The 23083-nt window shown below is 33.3% G+C and overlaps 2 protein-coding genes across 2 annotated transcripts; both read right to left on the reverse strand.

Annotated features, from left to right (window-relative positions):
• Window positions 1-8581: 8581 nt before the first annotated feature.
• LOC132742210 (putative leucine-rich repeat-containing protein DDB_G0290503) lies at window positions 8582-15346 on the reverse strand. Its single transcript, XM_060730541.1, has 3 exons — window positions 11182-15346; window positions 9261-11127; window positions 8582-8756 (listed from the first exon to the last, which is right to left on the reverse strand). The coding sequence occupies exons 1-2, from the start codon at window positions 15037-15039 to the stop codon at window positions 9274-9276; spliced, it is 5712 nt and encodes a 1903-aa protein (XP_060586524.1). The 5' UTR covers window positions 15040-15346; the 3' UTR covers window positions 8582-8756; window positions 9261-9273.
• A 477-nt stretch (window positions 15347-15823) lies between these two features.
• LOC132742217 (uncharacterized) lies at window positions 15824-22208 on the reverse strand. The gene is made up of 9 exons (XM_060730554.1): window positions 21632-22208; window positions 21213-21227; window positions 20335-20913; window positions 19466-20044; window positions 19268-19282; window positions 18234-18803; window positions 17466-18044; window positions 17232-17246; window positions 15824-16701 (listed from the first exon to the last, which is right to left on the reverse strand). Exons 1-9 carry the CDS (start codon window positions 22200-22202, stop codon window positions 15824-15826), a joined length of 3801 nt encoding a protein of 1266 aa, XP_060586537.1. The 5' UTR covers window positions 22203-22208.
• Between the last annotated feature and the right edge of the window lie 875 nt (window positions 22209-23083).

Below are 23083 nucleotides of genomic sequence, written 5' to 3' on the forward strand. Positions count from 1 at the left end.
TGTCAAGTGCATACTACCGTCCACGCACCCTAGCACCGGCTTAAGCAGAATTCAACATTTAACATGAATTGCTACAATTTTGAATTTTGAAACATCCGCAGATGTATTCATATGGCGGTTATCATGGAACCTTCAATGTGCCATTCCATGAAAAGCGGCATATGGTCCCCAAGTAAAAAAATGCCTTTGCCCTAAACGAGAAAACAATGGGCGGAACTAAATAAAATGGAATTTTGAAAGGGGATCAGAGGTTATGAAGCCTGCATATCACAGATAAGACGTCAAAAGACAAATTTAAAAAGCAGGCCACATATCCTAAGGGTGATTCAACAGTATTCAAGTGAGGAATACTGGAACCACCCAACAAGAAAATAGCCGAATAGAAAGAACTAAATTACCACAAGCACAACAATAATGTCGTGCTGAACGATCTTTAAGGATCGGAAATATAACATCTCTGATTGAATGTACGGGGCGACTTTTTACAGCCTCCACACGGCACAAACAACGCTGATGTGGCGATAAAATAGAGAAAATAAGAATCCCTAAAGAAAGCCCAACACGGCAAAATTGAAAATGTTGCAGGCTCGGTTTGATTGAGCCTGTTCATGGACGGTACTGTCAAGTGCAAACTACCGTCCAAAGCCCTCGAAACCCCTAATCTACTGGTCCACTCTCTATATGTAAATTAGTAAAGGACGATTCGTTTCCCAATCTGCTATTTAAAAAACGGACGTCACTGCGCGACGCTATAAATAGCTCTCGGTGCGCTTCTCGAGACTTAACAGTGAAATGATGCACTTTTCCTAGGTAATATAACTGAAATACTAAGTTTTGAAACAGCACTTAATTTTATAAAAGCTGAAGGCCGCTTTATAGTAAATAGTTTTTTAAATATCTTTGGATTTACAGAAGAGAGTAACATTTTACCTCGAGAGAATATGCCTCTTTAAAAAAATATGATAAACAAGATCAACAAGGAAAGGCGGCATTCAATAAACGCAACCCCTACCCGACCCAGCAACAAGAGCCAGTGGCAAGGAGCCCAGGAGGACTCCAAACAATATTTTCGACTGTTTCCCTCGCGTGCTCTGACGTCCCTGAAAATTCCACTTCTGACGTCATAGAGGATTCCCTTGAAGCGTCCTTTGATCTTGATCATAAACCAGACGTGACGTGACATAGTTAAAAGAATGTTAATTGAGAAAGTTTAATTATTAACATATTTGCAAAACTATTTTCTTGTTCCTTTTTTCTTTTGCATGTACTTTTAAAACAGTAATTGATCAGGTAATAAAACAGTTATTTCATATGTGATTTAAGAACAGTAAAAATAGTTGTCCCTTGGTGTCGGTGATAGTGTTTTGAACTGTTGCCCTCGGCCGTTCAAAACACAATCCCCTCCACCTCGGGCCAACAGTTTGACTGTTCCCAAATCACATATGAAATAACTGTATACTGTTGCCTATGTGAGACACAGGTTGTAGCCAATCCTAAATTATTTATAGTGCAATATGGACAGTGTCTTAAAGACCAGTTTATGCAAAATTGGCAATTAAAGTGTCTAGAAAATGTAAAATTAAATCATTATTTTATGTTTAAGACTACCTTTAAAATTGAAATATATTTCTGTTAAAGATATTGACAAGTATAGAAAGTGTTCTGCTAGTTTTAGAAGCTCTTTACATTGTTTCATGGTCGAAAAGGGTAGACATTTTAATATTGACAGAGAACATCGTGATTGTATGTAATGTGAATCAATGTTAGAGGACGAATATCACTTTCTTATTTTGTGTTCTTAATATGCAAATTTCCGATCTTACTATATACAATTGTATTATTATTAATATTCGAATGTTGAAAAGTTCTAATTAATATCTTTTAAAATGATCTATATTGCGATTTCTTGTACATACGTATTCAGCGGAGGAAATTTACAAAAAGCCTCAGGTGCATGCCTGGTTCAGCACCGATTCTTGTCGAGTATTGGCGGCATATGTTTTGCGCACCGTGCTTCTTATTCGGCGAACAGGTCGCCAGCAGTAATTTTTTCCAAAACCTTTTGCCCTTTATTTCCCATATTGGTCCTTTTGCGTCCTCTTTTGGTTTTGGTAGGGTGCCTTCTGGGTACCCTGATGGTGTGGCTAGATTGTGTGGGGGCTACGTTCTGTCCAACATCACCTTTAATTTTTGATGTTTGATTTTTGTTCTCATCTTTTACTCAGAAAAGAAGTAACAAATTGGTGAAATTTCTTAAAGATCGTTGAAAGACATGCAAAGTTATCATTAATCTATTGATTCTGCAGAGAAGTACTTGGCCGTGCCGAAAAGGCAGGAAAAGACAAAGTGTACAATTCCATCTCAATTGTATGCATTTATTTAAAAGAATCGCCAGAGTCAAGTCGTTAAGATAAGTATTCCTTGTGGTCAGCAAAACATTGCGATGAGTCACCAAACACACTCCATACGTAATTATTTAGTCGTATATCTGTTAATGTTTTTCACAAAATATCTTAAACGAATCATTTGAAGTATTCACGTGAGTTCTAAATGTAACTCCACATAATCTATGTTATATGCAAAGATTTTTAATTAATTTACTAACGTTTCTGAAAGGAGATTTTAAAATATTTTTACATGTAATTAAACGCGGTATTTTTTTATATATAATAATGTAATGAAATATTTAACAGGCCAAAACATTCACCGAACTTAGTCACAATTTTCGCACTTTTACCAGTCGTAATTAATATATTGTTACAACAGTTGCTATTTATGAAGGTGCAAAATGACGGTCTTTCCTGAGAGAGCATTGGGGCATTGAATCTCGCATTTTAAACGCAAGCTTAAATGTGAATAAACACATCTTTGTCCGAGAATATCAGTGTTAGCTGTGGTGTATGCGGTGGACTAACGTAAACTTAACAATTGCCGTCCAACGGCCCCGGCTTTTCTAAAGGATGCAAGGCTCTGTACCAAAACATGAAGCACTGTTTGACCCTTTTAGTGGTCATGCCAGTTCTCGGCAACAACTGAACAACATCTACGTTGGAGACAGAGCGTATGTCTGGTCAAAGTCTCATAAATATTTATAAAGATAGGGTAGTAAATGCCGAGTAGACAACTTTGCATAACAACGAAACAGACGTCTGGCGTTTTTTTTTTTTTTTTTTTTTTGCTTTCTGTTTTTTTTTTTAAATATTTTACTGAATACGGGAGATTTGTTGCTAAACATCAGTTTGAACAGGGTCTTTCAAATAGTTCTATTTGAAAGACCCTGGTTTGAAGGACGCAAAATAACAAATATGTGCTGCAAAAAAATCAAATATAAATATATAAAAAAGTTTTATGGTAGATATATAACGTGCTTGTTTATTTTACATATTTCAATATCAATAAAAAGAGCTTGAAATCATCACCAATATGTTGTCAATATAGCCTCTAGATAGTCACGAAATGCCAAGATATCGCTTTTGTTCTCGGGGGTGCATGCCCCGAACCCTTCTAGTTAGGAATACATATCAAAATAGCTCAGTTACGCCTCTGCCGTGTGCATAATTTGAAGACAGTTACATTTTTGAAAACATGTTTACATCAGCTGATAACTTCTTGGATGTATGTTGTCAACTCAAAATTCCTGCAGGTAGATCGATGTACATACTTGAAAACATGTTATCAGCTTAACATTGTTGTTACCAAATTGTCTGGTTTACATTACTTTAGGTCACTTGCATTTTTTTTAAAAACATGTAATAACCTGTGCATTTCTTGAAAACATGTTGTCAGCTAAGTATTATTTGAAGACGTGTAATCAGTTGTTTATTTAAGAAATAATATAGAGTCTATCCTAAACAGTGATTTTATCGCTCATTAAAATTAACGTTTGGAGTTCGGATGCTAGGCCCTCGTGATAAAATGATGCGCATCCAAGCGACAAACAGTGATGTGATCAAGCGATAAAATCGCCGATTTGGGATATATATTATCTCGATTCTAACACGACATCAACAAATAAATGCTGCCGCACCTGTTATTAAGCTAAATTGCGCCTGATTTGTTTCCGTACTTGTTTTCAGGGCGTCACATTTTTTGTAATTGCGTCACATGTATAATGATTACGTCACATGTCTAACAGTGATTTTATTGCATAATAACACACACTTTCGGTTCTTCTATGTTCAGTAAGGAAAAATGCGGGTCGTGTTAGCATATTTAATAAAATATCATCTATACATAAGAAAAATGCAGGTCAACATCTTTTATAGCTTCGGTGTTGTTGCTCATTTTCAAGACAATATTTTTGTTTACCCATTATTTGTAAGTTTATAATTTGTGTTATTTTTTTTTATTTCTGTCATAAACTAGAAATCTAGCTTAATTTGATTGCTGTTAATGCTGGAAAATAACAAGCCTCATTCAACAGGTATAAAATGTTCAAAGTCAGAAATACATGGAGAAAACCCAAACATGGTGTTATATATTTCAATCCTCCATTTTACATATCTAAAGATTTATAATTGTCCGTTTATAGGGATACCAAAGTGATATTAACGTTTTTAGTTACTTCAATTTATCATTGAACATTATGTCTTAATGGCATAACATAAGATATGTGGTTATCCTTTAATTGGTATATCTGGCTTGATATTAACGTAGTTTAGTTACACAAATGTAGCTCCTATATTTGCTATATACTTAATTTATATAAGCATATTTCAGTTACACCAATATATTTTCTGTTGTTATCATTTAATTGCTATATTTGGATTTATATGTATAAGCATATATGTATAACAATATACTAGCTACACGAATTCATCTTCAATTGTTATCATTTAATTAGTATATCTTGCTGTGTACTAGCATATGTTAGCTACACCACTTATTCTTCAATTGTTATCATATAATTAATCTTGCTTCATATTAGCATATGTTATCTTCCATTCTTAAAATTTAATTAGTATATCTGGCTTTTTATTAGCTAGAAAAATGTATCTTGTATTTAATTATCATTTAATTGGTTATTTGGCTTTATATTAGCATCTTCGATTTACGCAAATAAACCTTCCTCTCATATCTTATAATTGTAATAGCTGGCTTGATATTAGCACAGTTAAGTTACACCAATGTACCATCCATTGGAACCACTTAATTGATATATCTGGCATTATAAAAGACTTTTTTTAGTAATATCTACAAATGTACCGGTACCATTTCGTAAATGCTCAGAAGTGCTTTCAGTACTTTGATTTTTACATAATTCGTAAATGCTCAGAGGTGCTCTCATGCAGTACCTTGATTTTTGTAGTGCCGAACCTCAGTTTTATACTAAATCCAATGTAAATTATTGTATCATCTTTTTGTAAAATTCAGAGTTATCGAGTGAAATAACTTATTTCAGTATTTTTATATATTGCTTAAATTTCTTTGTTTCAAGCATTTTAACATATTTTTCATAAAATTCGGTCCAGAAATAAGAAAGTTAGATTTTTGTGATAAAGTGCAAATTTATTTATGGTCTATAAAACTGATATTACGGGCCTGTATATTTTGTTATACATGCGTTCTGGAATGCAAGAAAATCGTGAAAGTTATGTTTCACGCTTTCTGCTAAGGGTAACTATGCACATATATTGAACGATTTTAAATCTTCTTTGGGACTCACATTTAGACGTGTAAAGACGCACAAGGTTATAATGACAGACAAATTTATTCTTGTGGTGTAAATTTTTAAGCTTGCGCAAGGTAAACTTTTTTTTCTTGTTGTTTTATTTCGTAAATGTTTGTTATTTCAATTTTTGTAATTCAGGTAAAGTTTTTATTACATATTCGTTTTATAGAAATTTTATTTTTGCATTTTGACAGTAATTTTTCGTTCTCTAATTTTTCGTCAGCTGTAGATTTATGACTCTAGTGTTTAATTCATTACTTGAATATTGGTAATCTGTTTATTGTCAATGATATAGTTGTTGTATGTATGGAAGGCCATTAACGCATTGAGTGCACGTTACTTTATCATGCATTATGTTCTATGTTCTTGTTTAATACAGTAAGTCATTTATAATTAAGCTTGCTTCAGATGTTCTTTTTTTATAATTCTTATTTATTTAAGTAGTTTTTATATCACATCATCATCATGATTATTTTTTGTACGAAATAATATGGATTCGATTCAAGGAAGGATTTCGTCGATATTAAGGTGGCACCCGGTCTGGCTTCATGTTTTATATCTTACAACGTGCTACGATATATAATCAACGTTGAATTTATTATACCAGTGTGTATGGCGTTCTAAAAGGGACATTATATTTTTAGAAGCTTTGTTTATAGGAATCCGACAAAGGTCCGGCTATTCCAAAGAGACATAATTATACCCTTGTATTTGTGTACCATGGATATTTACTGTGTTTTATATTTTGTAGCTTCTACTCGGAGGATTCACCTTTAATTTTGTATCACGCATGTGTTCAACATAGCGACGTAACGTAGCGACGCAGTCTTGGATCTACACTCTGTAAACAGTACAGAATCGATCTTCCTGCTTTGAATGGGCCACATCTGGAGATTGTGACGTAGAGGCCCCACATCCACAGTCTTTGATCTACACTCTGTAGACAGTTCATAATCGATCTTCTGCTTTGGATGGGTCACATCTTGAGCATCAGTGTATTTTTGTTGAGTTAAGCCACATGGACAAAGTGACAAATTGCTATTCGACAGGACACGCAACTTTTATATTTATTTGTTTTCTCTTTTCATTCATTGCTTATCATTTAATTTCATTTATAAATATTCATTTATTTTTTGTTAATATATATTAAAATAGTTTGTGACTGGGTCATATGGGGGTTGCGTTCATTGAACGCCGCCTTTCCTTGTTGATCTTGTTTATCATATTTTGTACTGAGTTGTGCTTTGTTTTGTATGGTAGTTGTGATGAGCCTGTGTTCCAACGTAGTCCATAATGTGACAACCGGTAATTGTTATGTATGTGTGTGGTATAATACTGTCTTAGCAGCTTTTAGTTATAACAATTTAATTGTAATATTGTTATCATTTAATTGTTATAAATATCTGACTTGATACAAGCGTCTTTTAGTTCCCATTGTTATTCTTAAGTTGATTCATTGGAGTATCATTTATCATTTATTTTCATCACGAAATGTCATGCATCTATTCGTTTCCAGAAATATTACATATGTTAAGCTTATTCTTTGAATTCCAATGTAATATTTCTTTGACAATTCAAAGTCAATGACAACAAAAATGAATTGGTGAAAATCGCATTTGGATAAAATCGAAGGGTTCGATTCGATTGAGAAATAACAGAAAGTGAAACACTTCTCACTATCATTACAAACGCTAACACTGGCGTTAAGCAGTATTCAAACTTCAACACTAAAAGAAAAGTATGGTTATAAGTGTACCTACTTAATTGTAAGGTATTCCTTACTTGCTCCTATGTTATTGTTAAAATGGCCATATCAATTTAAAATTCTTAAAATGACTAACAACTCACCGTCAAAAACACGTATGTTCACTGGCGTATATTGTCGGGGTTTATGTTTTGATATTTTAACCTAATTATTGCCCTTTGATATATCTACATATGAGCCGCATCACGACAAAACCAACGTAATGGGTTTGCGACCAGCATGGATCCAGACCAGTCTGCGCATCCGCGCAGTCTGATCAGGATCCATGATGTTCGCTATCAGTTTCTCTACTTGTAATAGGGTTTGTAAGCGAACAGTATGGATCCAGATCAGACTGCGCGGATGCGCAGGCTGGTCTGGATCCATGCTGGTCGCAAATCCTCTATGTTGGTTTTGTCGTGACGCGGCTCATATGTTATCTCACGAGATATGATTTATGTTTAATGATAACGATTCATATCTAAACTGTCTGAAAAAAACACTTCAGTTGCCTCCCTTTAGTGAACTCGGATAGATCGAATGTTAAATCAAAACCAACATCTAATAATTCTTTATATTGTTATTAGAAAAGGCAAAGGAATACATTCAGCTATGCGACTTTTCCTATGGAAAATTAATATTATAGTTTTGTTTTAGAAGAAAGAAATATTAATACGCTTAGTCAACCGACACGACATTTTGCACAACTTTCTCACGTGATAAAACTGTCACGTGATAAAACCTCACGTGATACAACAGAAGTATGTTGTTACTGTTTACACTATGAAATACAACTGCTGTTTAAAGTTTGGAGTTTGATACAATTAAATGATTAATTTCACTGGATATGGATGAATTTTTTCACTGGATATGATCCAGAACCTATGGGTTTCTGTGAGTAAGCTATCCAGCTTATGGGACGTCGATGGTTTTACGCAAGTTCTCGTTCGTGCTTAAAATTATGCACGGAGGGGCACCCGAGTTCTTCCTCAACCAGTTTAGCTGGCAATTTGCCAATTGGCCTCTATCGCGTTGATGCGACGTAAAAATATTAACAAAAGAGTCATAATATACCACTGGAGAGGAGGATTTAATTCATTGGGGCGTGTCTTTCAATTTCTATCATTACCAGAAACGAAATTGAGTTAACAAACACATAATGGAGATGCTAGATAAATATTTATTACGTTAATGGAAACAAAGTAAGTCAAGCAGAAACATTTTATATTCTGGAAGTTATCGTTGAAACGTTTTAAATGAATAGCCGAATATTAAACACCACAAACGTCCATAATCAAACACCATTATCGTCGTTGTCCATGACGCTTGTCAGTATGAATTCTATAAAAATAAAACATAAATGTTCTGTGCTCCAACACAATGACTAAAATAATGTCCATCGTTATGTTAGCAAATATCTAATTTCAAAATATATAGACAAAGGCATTAATAAAATATCGAAATTTCAATAAAATTGCGAATAGTCAACCGAATAATCGACTGTACAAGTCTGTGCATCGTTAACACTTGCAAAATATTCTATACCGCCATTTACATCAAACAAAAACAACATGAGAAAATTTAACACATTTTCATGGACAGATGTAGCAAATACAAGTTACCGTTCACAACTACCAGTATTAGCATTGGCTTATACAGAATTCAACGGTAAAGTGTGGAAAGTAAGAAAAACAGACGTTCGATTTCATAAAACTCAGATATTGACAAATTATTGATATTTTATAAACACAGTAAATTATAGAAAATATCAACATTTAAAGTTTGTTATTCTTATTTAAAAGTTTATACATTTTTACGTTTTTTAGGATAAATAAAAATACTCACTGTCTTGGAAACATTAATAGCCAAGTTCTTTGGTTAGTCCATCTATACGTCTTTTCAGAACCTTCCTTTTTCTCTCCAATGTTTCGGTAGTGCTCGGATCACTTTCTTTCTTTAGTCTTTTCATTACGATCTCAAGTTTTTCTTTTAATTTTGTCAATCTGTCATTAATACTTTCAGTGTCTGAAATCCCGTCAGATTCATCTAATTCTTTACGTAGGAAAGAAATTCGTTCATTAAGAAGTTGCCTATCTTCTTTCAAAACTTTTCTTTTCTCTTTGTCAGACGTTTGAGAAAGCATTATTTCCAGTTTTTCCAAATATCCTTTTACGACTTGTAAACGGGTATTTATATCCATATCCCCAGGCCCATTATTTCTGCTCTCTGATTTTTTCTCAATTTTGTTTTTCAAAAAAGAGTTTTTTCTTTTCTGCTTCTCAAGTTTGTCTTTTGTGTTTGAAATTCTATTTTCCATCTTGCTCTGTTTCTGTTTAAGCTGACCTTTTCTGTTTTGTTCCCGATTTCGAATACTTTTCTTATCATCTTTTTCACCACCTTTCTTGTCGACATCAGTTTTCAGCTTTTTTTCAATTTTTCTAAGCAGATCATCCGCTTCATCTTGTAAAGATTTCCTTTTCCGCTCATTTTTTGCTTCTGAAATACGATGCTTGATTTCTTTTAATTTCCTTATAAGACGGTTAAATTTATCATCGTGGATATCAACCTTCAGCTCAGATTTCTTTTTGTCTTTACTTTCACTTTGCGTTTCACCTTTTTTACTTTTCTTGTTACCTTTCCTGTTTTTCTTATCCTCTTTTTCATCTTTATCATTATTTCCATTCAATTGCTTGATTCTTTTCAGAATGACGTCCTTCTTTTCAAGCAGGTTCCTTTCATCTGATCTACTCTGTGGTTTAGACAGCTTCTTTTTAATTATTTCGAGTTTTGTGGGAAGAATATCCAGTCGTTCCTTTATAGTTTTACCGTTTCCCTTTTTATTTTCATCACCTTCATTTTGTCGGTCTCGTATCTTATCAATCTTATCTTTGATTTCTTCTGCTTCATCTTGTAAAGATTTTTTTTCACGTTCATTTTTCGCATTCGAAATCTGTTGTTTCAGTTCTTTAAATTTCCTTATCAGTCGTTCGAGTTTATCCTCATTGAATTCATCTTTCTTTTCTAATGGTGGCAAACCTTTTAAATCACGTATTTTATTAGTAAGTTTTTCTGCCTTTTCTTTTAAATCTTTCTTACTGTTCCTATCGCTAGTTACACTTATTTTCTCCAGTACCGCTTTCAATTTTTCTTTTAATAGCTTTACGTCACTGTCTTTATTTTCTACATCATCTTCTTTCTCTTTTTTCATAGTATCTTTCTTGTTATCTGCATCTTTATTCCCTGTCAATCGGTTTATTCTTTTCTGAATGATCTCTTTCTTCTCAAGTAACTTCTTTGCATCTGATTTACTCTGTGGTTTAGAAAGCTTCTTTTTAATCACTTCAAGTTTACTACGAAGAATGTCAAGACGTTCATTTTTAGTTCTTCCGCTTTTGTCTCCATTATCTTTATTCTGTCGTTTTCTTATTTTATCAATCTTATCTTTGATTCCATCTGCTTCATCTTGTAAGGATTTCCTTTCACGTTCATTTTTTGTGTTTGAAATTTGTTGTTTTAGTTCTTTTAATTTCCTCATTAGACGTTCGAGTCTATTCACATCTAAGTCATTGTTATTTTCGATTGGTGGCAAGCCTTTTAATTGGCGTATTTTGTTAGTAAGTTGTTCTGCCTTTTCTTGCAAATCTTTCTTAGTGTTCTTATCATTCGTTTCACTAATTTTTTCCAGTACTGCTTTCAATTTTTCTTTTAAAAGCTTTATGACATTGTCTTTATTTTCTACTTTGTTTTCGTCTTTGTCCTTTTTTGCAGCGTCTTTCTTTTCATCTGTATCTTTATTCCCTGTCAATCGGTTTATTCTTTTCTGAATGATCTCTTTCTTCTCCTGTAACTTCTTTGCATCTGATTTACTCTGTGGTTTAGAAAGCTTCTTTTTAATCATTTCAAGTTTACTACGAAGAATGTCAAGACGTTCATTTTTAGTTCTTCCGCTTTTGTCTCCATTATCTTTATTCTGTCGTTTTCTTATTTTATCAATCTTATATTTGATTCCATCTGCTTCATCTTGTAAAGATTTTCTTTCACGTTCATTTTTTGTGTTTGAAATTTGTTGTTTTAGTTCTTTTAATTTCCTCATTAGACGTTCGAGTCTATTCTCATCTAAGTCATCGTTATTTTCGATTGGCGGCAAGCCTTTTAATTGGCGTATTTTGTTAGTAAGTTTTTCTGCCTTTTCTTGCAAATCTTTCTTAGTGTTCTTATCATTCGTTTCACTAATTTTTTCCAGTACTGCTTTCAATTTTTCTTTTAAGAGCTTTATGGCATTGTCTTTATTTTCTACTTTGTTTTCGTCTTTGTCCTTTTTTGCAGCGTCTTTCTTTTCATCTGTATCTTTATTCCCTGTCAATCGGTTAATTCGTTTTTTAATGATCTCTTTCTTCTCCAGTAACTCCTTAGCATCTGATTTACTCTGTGGTTTAGAAAGCTTCTTTTTAACCTTTTCAAGTTTACTAAGAAGAATGTTCAGACGTTCCTTTTTAGTTCTTCCGCTATTGTCTTCGTCATCTTTATTTTGTCGTTTTCTTATTTTATCAATCTTATCTTTGATTTCATCTGCTTCATCTTGTAAAGATTTCCTTTCACGTTCATTTTTTGTGTTTGAAATTTGTTGTTTTAGTTCTTTTAATTTCCTCATTAGACGTTCGAGTCTATTCTCATCTAAGTCATCGTTATTTTCGATTGGTGGCAAGCCTTTTAATTGGCGTATTTTGTTAGTAAGTTTTTCTGCCTTTTCTTGCAAATCTTTCTTAGTGTTCTTATCGTTCGTTTCACTAATTTTTTCCAGTACTGCTTTCAATTTTTCCTTTAATAGCTTAATGTCATTGTCTTTATTTTCTACTTTGTTTTCGTCTTTGTCCTTTTTTGCAGCGTCTTTCTTTTTATCTGTATCTGTATTTCCTGTTAATCGGTTTATTCTTTTCTGAATGATCTGTTTCTTCTCTAGTAACTTCTTAGCATCTGATCTACTCTGTGGTTTAGACAGCTTCGTTTTAATCACTTCAAGTTTCCTACGAAGAATTTCAAGACGTTCTTTTTTGGTTCTTCCGCTTTTGTCTCCGTCGTCTTTATTCTGTCGTTTTCTAATTTTATCAATTTTATCTTTGATTCCATCTGCTTCATCTTGTAATGATTTCTTGTCACGTTCATTATTTGTGTTTGAAATTTGTTGTTTTAGTTCTTTTAATTTCCTAATCAGACGTTCGAGTCTATTCTCATCTAAGTCATTGTTATTTTCGAGTGGTGGCAAGCCTTTCAAACGGCGTATTTTGTTAGTAAGTTTTTCTGCCTTTTCTTGCAAATCTTTCTTAGTGTTCTTATTGTTCGTTTCACTAATTTTCTCCAGTACTGTTTTCAATTTTTCCTTTAAAAGCTTTATGTCCGTGTCTTTATTTTCTACATTATTTTCTTCTTTCTCTTTCTTGCTTGTGTCTTTATTTTTATCTGTAGCTTTATTCCCTGTCAATCGGTTAATTCGTTTTTTAATGATCTCTTTCTTCTCCAGTAACTTCTTAGCATCTGATTTACTCTGTGGTTTAGAAAGCTTCTTTTTAACCCTTTCAAGTTTGCTACGAAGACTGTCAAGACGTTCCTCTTTAGTTCTTCCGCTTTTGTCTTCGTCATCTTTATTCTGTCGATTTTTAATTTTATCAATCTTATCTTTGATTTCATCTGCTTCATCTTGTAAAGATTTCCTTTCACGTTCATTTTTTGTGTTTGAAATTTGTTGTTTTAGTTCTCTAAATCTTCTTATCAGACGATCGAGTCTATTCTCATCTAAGTCATCCTTATTTTCGATTGGTGGCAAGCCTTTTAAACGGCGTATTTTGTTAACAAGTTTTTCTGCCTTTTCTTGCAAATCTTTCTTAGTGTTCTTATCGTTCGTTTCACTAATTTTCTTCAGTACTGCTTTCAATTTTTCTTTTAAAAGCTTTATGTTATTGTCTTTATTTTCCACATTATTTTCTTCTCTCTCTTTATTGTTAGTGTCTTTCTTGTTATCTGCATCCTTATTCCCTGTCAATCGGTTTATTCGTTTTTTAATGATCTCTTTCATCTCCAGTAACTTCTTGGCATCTGATTTACTTTGTGGTTTAGAAAGCTTCTTTTTAATTACTTCAAGTTTCCTGCGAAGAATTTCTAGACGTTCTTTCCTAGTTTTACCTTTTCTGTCTTTGTCTTCATCTTGTGGAGGTAAGCCTTCATTCAAATTCAGTTTTCTTTTTAACTTGCGAATGTTGGTTTCAAGAATTTGTATTTCAAATCTTATTTTCTTCTTCACCCGTGGGTCTCTTGTTTGAGATAAAACTTTCAATTTTGCTTTAAATTCTTGAAGAAGGCGTCTCAATCTTTCTTTATTAATTTTTGTACTGTCCCTATTTTTATTTATTGGCTCTATTTCAGTTTTTGAATATTTTGTTATTTTGTTTTGCACATTTTCAATCTTTTTGCTTAATTTTCTAGATTTTTTCTGGTCGTTAGATTTAATAAATTTCTTTTTTAACTGTTTCCGCTTTCTTTTTAGGATTTCTAATCGCTCTTGTACAGTTTTTTGGTCTTTTGTATTTTTTTCTACGTTATCTACAGACTTAAGTTTATCTTTTAACTTATTTATCCTTTTTTGTACTTTCTTAATCAGTGTTTTACTCTTTGTTTCCTCCATATCATCATCCTGGTAAGATTCAGAGTTGGATTTCTTCTGTTTACCTTTCTGTAAATAAAAACTTACAACCATACCGTTGCAACAATTTTCTTGAACAGGACTGTAAACCTTAGTACCACAGCATGCAGTAAGTTCCCCATATTTTCTATACTTAGTTTTTCCATCACAACAAATATACAATGATGGATTGTAACTGTTCGTGCTACAACACTGAGTTGTTTCTCCTGAAACTTTAAATTGTACATATCCATTACAACATATTTCATTTCGACTATCATATGTCCCAGAAGTGCCGCAACAAGAATCGGCAGATGGTGTTGTTTTTAAAAGTAATTTTCCATTGCAACACATGTAAAGGGAAGGATCATATGGTAATCCTGAACAACAACCTGTCTTAGAAGAATACTGTATTTGTCCACAACATGATGCATTGTTCATGTTTCTAGATAAAAGAGTATTTTCACAACACATATGTTTGGTTGAATCAAAAATTTCTTTTCCACAACACAGGATTTTGTTTACGTCGACAGAGTCTGGGATAACTCGCACCGTTCCGTCACAACACCTTTCTTTCCTAGGATTAAACAAATTTGCTCCACAACATGACGTGTCTCCTTGAGATCTCTTTTCATGTAACGTTTCTTGACAACAAATGTGTGTGTTCATGTTAAAAACATCATCGCCACAACATTGAGAATCATATCCGTAGATAAGGCGCCTTCTTTTTGTCTTACAGCATATTTGGCTTTTAACATTAAACAAACGTTCACCGCAGCATGCACAAGGTGAAGACTGTGGGACTTTTCTCGGAAGTCCATCACAACAGGCTTTCTTTGAAAGATCTATTTGTTTGTTTCCACAACAACATGAATTATCTCCGTATTTTCGGACCATAATGTTGCCGTTACAACAAACAGATGTCTTTTCGTTGAAACGTGGTACAATCATGTCCTTTGAATCACATTTAAAGCAGTTGCTTTCGAACACAGAACTGCCACAACATCTCGACGTACTACTAGATTTTTGTCTTAGTTTGTTATCACAGCAAATATTTTTTGATGGATCAAAAGCCTTTCTGCCACAACATTTTGTAGATTGTCCGACTATTGCAGACAAAATGTCACCCTTGCAACATATTGAATGATTAGAGTCATACGATTGTCCTCGGCAACATTTAGTGCTGTCTCCATTATATCTGTATTGCAAATCTCCGTTGCAACAAATATATTTATTGACATCATAGGCAAACCCTCCACAGTAGTGCCCTATGTTGAACGATAAAAAAAGAAGTGAGTATCACATTGAAATTCTTATTCTCAGTTCATGCATGATTCAACAATAACTATTACGTTTTCTAAATTGTTGATTGAAAGAAACAAATTAATAAAACAGATATCAGCATTGTTATGACAATATGTGGTTAGAGAAAGAGCCAGATTATATATTAATAAAATATTAAAAACTCTTTCAATTTAATGCTAAATATTGAAGGAAAAATCCAGGAAAAGTCAAATTCCTTTAGAATGTGATCACAAACAAAAAAACCCGAATAGTTAAAACTGCCATCATTGGTTATAATGAGTTTGTTCAGGAGCTAAGTGCAACATATTTTAAGTTGAAATGATATTCAATCAACAAAACTAAAAGAAAACTTAAGTGATATTCTAGCAAACATTGGCCTTTGAATAAATGTTTTAACATATTCAAATTATCGTTATGTAGATAAATATGGTTAAATTAAATATTTTTTCCATTTGTTCTTATATTTACCTTGTTTACACTGACTGAAGAATTTTGATTTAATGGCGCTGACAACATCAGATAAATCATTATGGTCGTTAACAACGAATACATTTTCTTCCTTTGGTGATGATGCCATTTCATACAATTCTGTTGTTTCCGATACATCAATCCCGACTGCAATTATATTTATTCCGGATAATTTTGCTTTGTTTGCTTGATCGGCTGTGTAAGTTGCGTTAATGGATTGACCATCAGTGATAACAATAGCAACGTTTTGTACATTTTTTCTATCTCCTGACGATGTTTTGAACACATTAGTGTAAAGGTTTTCAAGTGCTCCACCTGTATTTGTTGATCCTGAACGAGTAGGTAAGTTATTAATGTGCTCAATCATCTCGTTACGCGTTTTGTACTTGTGAAGCGAAAACTCATTAAAAACTTTATGAGTATAAACAGTTAAAGCAATACGAACGTTTTCAGATTCTACATCAGCTTGCATGACAATGTTCTCTGTCAGTGTCCATAGCATTTCGAAATGGTAGTCCGACATTACAATACTTTCAGAAGAATCTGCCACTATAGCAACATCAACTTTTTCATTACTACAGCATGTAACTGAATTTGACTGAACAATTCCATCACAGCATGTTTCGGTCGACGGATTATAGAGTATGGTTTCTCCACAGCATGATGTTTTTCCTGCTGCAGTTATCTGGATAATGTTACCACTGCAGCAAACGGCATACATTTCGTCATAAAGGCCGGTCGTACCACAGCACGTTCGTGCGTTCGGACTTGTTATAATAACTAGTTCCTCTTCACAGCAAACATAAGCATGTGGATCATACTTTGTATTTCCGCACATCACTGGAAAAAGAAACCAAAAACATTATTTTAACATATTTAACATATGGTTATAATAGCAGTATCTTAATCTGGAATCTTGTTTTAATACGACTGGATTTCACTATAACATCTCACGAAGTGCGGATCCGTTCCTGTTAAATTCAAGCAAAATATCAATTTCCTCCCTACAACCCCTTTTATTAAATACCTTTTCGAATTTAAACTACATTTTTAACCATTACGTGATTGATATAATGACGCCAACCACATTTCAGATCACATAGACATTTTCCTGTCGAGTCACCTTTGTGCACGTAATACATGCATACATGCATTTAAGATAGAAAATTACGTACATTAACAGGTCTATAATGAAGAGGATTGGTATCTTACCCGCCGCTTCCGCTGCCTTACTTGTGTTGAAATTTTAATTCAAATAAATGTCATTATACTGTATCATTAAAATTATATTGTCGTTTTTCTTAAATAAAGAAATTTATAACAGATATATCAATTCATTATTTTTATTGAAGCAAATCTTAGATACTTACACATTTCTGGAGTATCTGAAGGATAAAGAAAAAACAATGTTTTAATAGAATATGAACAGCATGTCAAGTTAACATAGTATAAGGACAAAATGATTTACATATTTTGACAGCAACAGATTCAATTCTATTATCATTAAATAAGGCAATAGTTAACATTACGTAAACATGAAATAAAAGAGAGAAAAAAAATGCTTAATTAAAAAAAATATATAATTAATATAAAATATTTTTTACCTGTACAATCTTCTATGAATTTATTCTTGATGACATCTTCGATAGAAAACAGCTCACTGAAGTCGTCAACACTAAATACATTTTCAGATGTAGGTTCAGATGCCATCTGATGAAGCTCGTTTGTATCCGTCAAAGCAATTCCAATAACAATTACGTGCACGCCGCTCGCTTTAAGAATGGTTGATTGAATGACAGTATCTGTATTATTGTTAGATTTACCATCAGTGATAATTACAGCAATATTTGGTACATCCAAACGATCTCCTTTATTTGTTTTAAAAACAGTCGTGTACAGATTTTCAAGAGCTGCTCCTGTGTTGGTTCCTCCTTGTGGAAATGATGCTGATTGAATATAGTCTATCATCTGTGCCCTTGTTTGATATGTATTTAAAAAGAAGTAATTTAAAACTTCGTGTGTGTAGACAGATAATGCAACACGTACATTATTTGTGTCTACGTCAGCCATATTTATAAGATTTTTTATGAAATCTATCAAAATAATGACATCAGATGAATAGTCATGTACACTTTCAGAAAAGTCCACAACAAAGGCAACATCTATCTTTTGGCTAGTACAATCTGAAGAGAAAAGATTACATATATTAATAATTTTCTAGTGAAACATTTGTTTAGTAGTCCTATTTTTAATTGAAACTGTTCCCGATAGATCCAATCTAATTCTATAATGATTTTATATGAAGAAATAAAATAAACTTTCAACTAAAATTGGTAAATTTGCTAAACAAAATATGTTGACTAAATACTAACGGCAACAACGACTACTGTCCCAAGGAGGCCTTTCAATAATTGAACCCTCGCAGCAAGTATTCACAGAAGCATCTATAACAGTATGTCCGCAACAACAAGAATATGTGTAGAGTCTTTGCTGAATTACACCATTACAACACAATTCAGTTTCTTCATCATATCCAAGTATTACGCTTCTTTGTGAACACCTGTTACAATGAGTATCGTAACTATGCGTTCCACAACATGCAGTGGTTCCTATATCATGCATTGGTTGCACTGTACCCTCGCAGCATATCTGGGTGATGTTATCAAAGTACAACCCGGACCCACAACATTCCATTGATATACTTATAACATTTCCATCGCAACATTTTTCCATCAATGGATTGAATAAAGAAACACTTCCACAACATGAAGTCTGTCCAGCATAAAGAATTGGAACTACGTTCCCATTGCAACAGACAGCAGCGGAATCATCGAAAAGATGAGCGCCACAACAACTTCTTGCGTTTTGGTTTGTAACGATTAATAAAGTACCACCACAGCAAACATGGGCATGTGGGTCGTATTGCATGACCCCGCAATATACTGCAAAATAAAAATAACAGATGTATAAGCAACTGAACATTAACTTTTCACTAATTCATTTTGTGGCATAAATAGTTTTAATTAGTTTAAATGATTTTTGTCAGATCTAATTTTTCAAAATAAATAGTACCTATTATAACATATACAAATTTATTTATTTAAATGTTAATATCCTATCATGCTACTATTCTATTTGCCCCTTTTCTAAACATGGGTGAAAATGTGTTTTTGTTTGTTTCATTTTACGCCTTAGGCGGGCAGTTTCCTAACCATCATTCCTGGAGAGTTACACCAGTACTAGACTACCTTCCTCCGTGCTAAACTACCAAAGCATCTCCCGGGGATCGAACCCACGTCAAAGAGGTAACTGGATTAGAAGTCATCGACTCCTCGACCACGGAGGCGGTTGTGTAAATGTGTGTGTTGTCCCTGATAAATAAATGAAACTTATACAAAACACTTACACAAGTCCGGCGTATCTGAAAAATAAAGAAATCAAATAAAAAGTCAAAATTATCTCTAACAAATCAAAAAGTTAAATCCAGAATAGATATATAACATAAATATGTGTTATAATTACTTTAGAATAATTAGAAATTTAATCTGAATCTGTTGATGAATATTGAAAATAAAAAATAAATAAATGAAAACTAGATTTTTACCTGTACAATTTTCGACGAACATTGCCTCGATATCTCCTATGATTGAATTTAATTGGAAAAAGTCATCCACGTTAAAAACATTTAGGTGACTTGGAGGGGAAGCTATAACATTAAGTTCAGATATATCTGTAAGACCGATTCCAACACCAATTACGTGTATTCCTCTTGCTTTGACTTCAGCAGCTTGTAGCATTGTATCAGTTTCGTTGTTAGATTTGCCGTCAGTTACCACTATTGCTATATCTGGTGCGTCTGCACGATCACCTCTCACAGGAGTAAAAACTTGTGAATGTAAATTCTGAAGTGCTCCACCAGTGTTTGTTCCTCCAAAATAAATTTGTGTAGCTTGTATGTCATTTATCATATCTTGTCGTGTGGAGTATGAATTGAAGAAGAACAGATTCTGGATGTTATGCGTAAATATTGATACAGCGACATGTACATTATTGGTATCAATATCGCTGTTGTTAATAATATTGATGATAAAGTCAATAACGACCTGACCTTTGTTTGTAGCATCATTTACACTCTCAGACATATCTGCTACGATTGCCAGATCAACCTTCTGATTGATACAGTCTGTAAAAAGTAAAATATTTGCTAGGAAAATATATGTGAAGTAAAACATGTTTTGTAAATAAATATACATTTGTATATAATTTGGTCGGAACATAACTTCATGTTACAGGTAAAAAATGTCTAATTATGTTTGACTTGATGACTAACTTTATTAAATATAAATATACATAAACATTAGTTACATATGAGTCCGTTCTTGCTATATGACCAGTAGAAACATTATAGCGACAAACACACCAGAATTTGAAATTAAGCAAATGATAATTATGCAAAGTAAAAAAGGTACTCACGACAGCAGATTGAATTATCCCAGGCAGGTCTTGGTTCCGGCACCCCATTGCAGCATGTTGCAACAGAAGCATCTATCACATTGCTGCCACAGCAACAAGAATACGGGTACAATTTTGGACTAATGACACCATCACAACATAGCTCTGTTTTTTCATCATAACGAAGACCTACTACGCCATAGTAACATTGATCACATCGAGTGTCATAACTCTGAGTTCCACAGCATGCTGTTGTCCCAAGTCCATGTATCGGTTGGACCGACCCATTACAGCATATTTGTATGGCGCTATTGAAAGCAAATGTATCACCACAACATTCCATGTTATTGCTAACAACTGTTCCACCACAACACTTTCCTGTATATGGATTGTAAAGACTGCTTCCACAGCACATATTTGCACCTTGGAGTGTTATATCTATAGCTTGTCCGTTGCAACAAACTTGATTGACAGAATTGTACAATGTTGCATAAGCTCCATAACCACAGCATTGATGTTTTGTTGGATCTGTTATTGCTACCAAATGACCATCGCAACAAGCATACTCGAACGGGTTGTATTGATGATACCCACAATAAGCTGTTATAAGCAATGCAATGAATAAAGTTATCAATCACTTCAGTTAAGCCATTTATTTAAAGTTAAATAAGGATCAAAGTAATAATAAGATATGAACATAATAGTATCAATCATCATAACATCTCATAATGTCATGTTACATGCACAAATGGATTGATAAATCGATATATAAGCTTTATCTTAATACTGGATGTTTTTGTACATGAATTATTTCATTGTTACTTTCATGATTAAGCTTTAAACACAGTCAAATACATACATATATTTGTAAATGTAAAACTGTATAAAAATACACTTACGTGTGTCAGGAAATTCTGTAAACAAATTAAAAGTATCAATTAAATATAATATCTCATGCAATTTCTAGTTGTACATAATGTTTGCATGTTACCTTAATATCAGGCATCTATTTAGTTTAACTTGATTTGATACAGAACAATTTATGTGCAGATAAACTGCTGGTAAGTGATGACAGGTACTTGGTAGCGTACTGGGAAACAAGAAGACGATTCATTATTTCTATCATTACAAAATTCTTCTCGCAGGTCTGTTCCACCTACTACATGTACTCTATTGTGACATCTATAAAATATTTTACCAATCTTTAGTTTTGACATGAATGTGGTTATTTTATATGTCAGAAAATCTTCTTTAAATGTTCATCAAGAAAATTACAAAATCATTATATTTAACATAAAAAAAAGAATAAAGAATTTACCTGTGCATTCCTCTATAAACTTTTCTTCGATGACATTTTGAATGGTGAACAGTTCGTAAAAATCGTAGACATTAAAGATATTCTCAAACGTTGGATCCGATGCTACCTGATGAAGTTCTACAGTATCTATATTGTTTCCAATACCAATTACAATGATATGGACACCTTGATTCTTTAGAATGTTTGCTTGTTCGACTGTATGGGCATTGTCCGACGATTTTCCGTCTGTTATAACGATGGCTATATTTGGTGCAGCACCACGATCACCCATAGATGTTTGGAATACTTGACTATGCAAATGCTGAAGTGCGTCACCGGTGTTCGTGCCACCATAGTTTGGTAATGGTGTTGTGTTGATATCTGCGATCATCTGAGCGACAGTTGTATGAGTGTTGAAATGGAAGTAGTTATAGACAACGTGACTATAGAGAGACAATGCAAACCTCACATCTCCTGAATCAACAGATGAACTGTTTATTATATTTCTTATAAAATCAAGGAGGTAAAAAATGTTGTTTGGTGTATCATTTATACTCTCTGAAATGTCTGCGATTATTGCAACATCCACCATTCGATTGATACAATCTGCAAAGAAAGAAAATAGCTTTATTTGAGAGTTACATTTAAGTAGTGAATAGCCAAACAATACTTAGAGCATAATTTACTATTTATTAAAATATAAAAATGAAACAAATACAAGGAAGAAAATATCATATTATATCATTACAAATAACTTTTACCAGCAGTAAAATCTATAAATTTACAACATGGCAATAAAAACATGAAGAAAATAGAAATTCAGGTACACATATTTAAAAAGTCTTACGGCAACATAACGAAGAATCCAGTGGTGATCGTGGCATTGATATGCCTCCGCAGCAAGTAAAGTTAAGCGCATTAATTACACCTGTTCCACAACAACAGCTATATTCATATAGTTTGGATTGAATAACTCCTTCACAACACATTTCTGTGGCTTCGTTATATCCTAGGACAACTACGCCATTAATGCACTGGTTACATTTATTGTCATAGCTCACCGTTGCGCAGCATTCTGTTGTACCTAGTCCATAAAGAGAATTGACAGTCCCGTTGCAACAAATTTCAGTTAAAGGGTCAAAAGGTTGGTTATTGCCGCAGCATTCTTGTGCCATATTAACTGGATATCCACCACAACATTTTTGAGTGAGTGAGTTATAAAGATAGGAAGATCCACAACAAGAGTCCTGGCCTTGTTCTGTTATTGGAATGACAACACCATTACAGCAAACTGCAATGCTTGGATCATATAACGCAGTCCAGGAGTAGCTACCGCAACATTGCGTTGCGCTGGCGTTTACAGTTAATATCAGATTCCCTTGACAGCACACATATACTGTTGGATTGTAAGGCACACTTCCACATAATGCTTAAAAATAAAGAAGAAATACAAATATATCTGAAAAAAAGGAA

This window comes from Ruditapes philippinarum, unplaced genomic scaffold (genome assembly GCF_026571515.1).
Source record: "Ruditapes philippinarum isolate M1 unplaced genomic scaffold, ASM2657151v2 ctg7612_1_1_1_1, whole genome shotgun sequence".
Lineage (NCBI taxonomy): Eukaryota > Metazoa > Mollusca > Bivalvia > Venerida > Veneridae > Ruditapes > Ruditapes philippinarum.

What these genes read in the sequence shown, in the direction of transcription:
- LOC132742210 (XM_060730541.1), bottom strand. Translation starts at nt 15,039, where the DNA reads ATGATTGTACCACGTTTCAACGAAAAGACATCTGTTTGTTGTAACGGC. An exon ending in CAGATGAAAAGAAAGACGCT is followed by an intron (nt 11,128 to 11,181) that starts GCAAAAAAGGAC and finishes AATGTCATAAAG; the next exon opens with CTTTTAAAAGAAAAATTGAA.
- LOC132742217 (XM_060730554.1), bottom strand. Translation starts at nt 22,202, where the DNA reads ATGGTGGATGTTGCAATAATCGCAGACATTTCAGAGAGTATAAATGAT. An exon ending in GGATAATTCAATCTGCTGTC is followed by an intron (nt 20,045 to 20,334) that starts GTGAGTACCTTT and finishes TACTTTTTACAG; the next exon opens with ACTGTATCAATCAGAAGGTT. An exon ending in GGACAGTAGTCGTTGTTGCC is followed by an intron (nt 18,045 to 18,233) that starts GTTAGTATTTAG and finishes TTTTCTCTTCAG; the next exon opens with ATTGTACTAGCCAAAAGATA.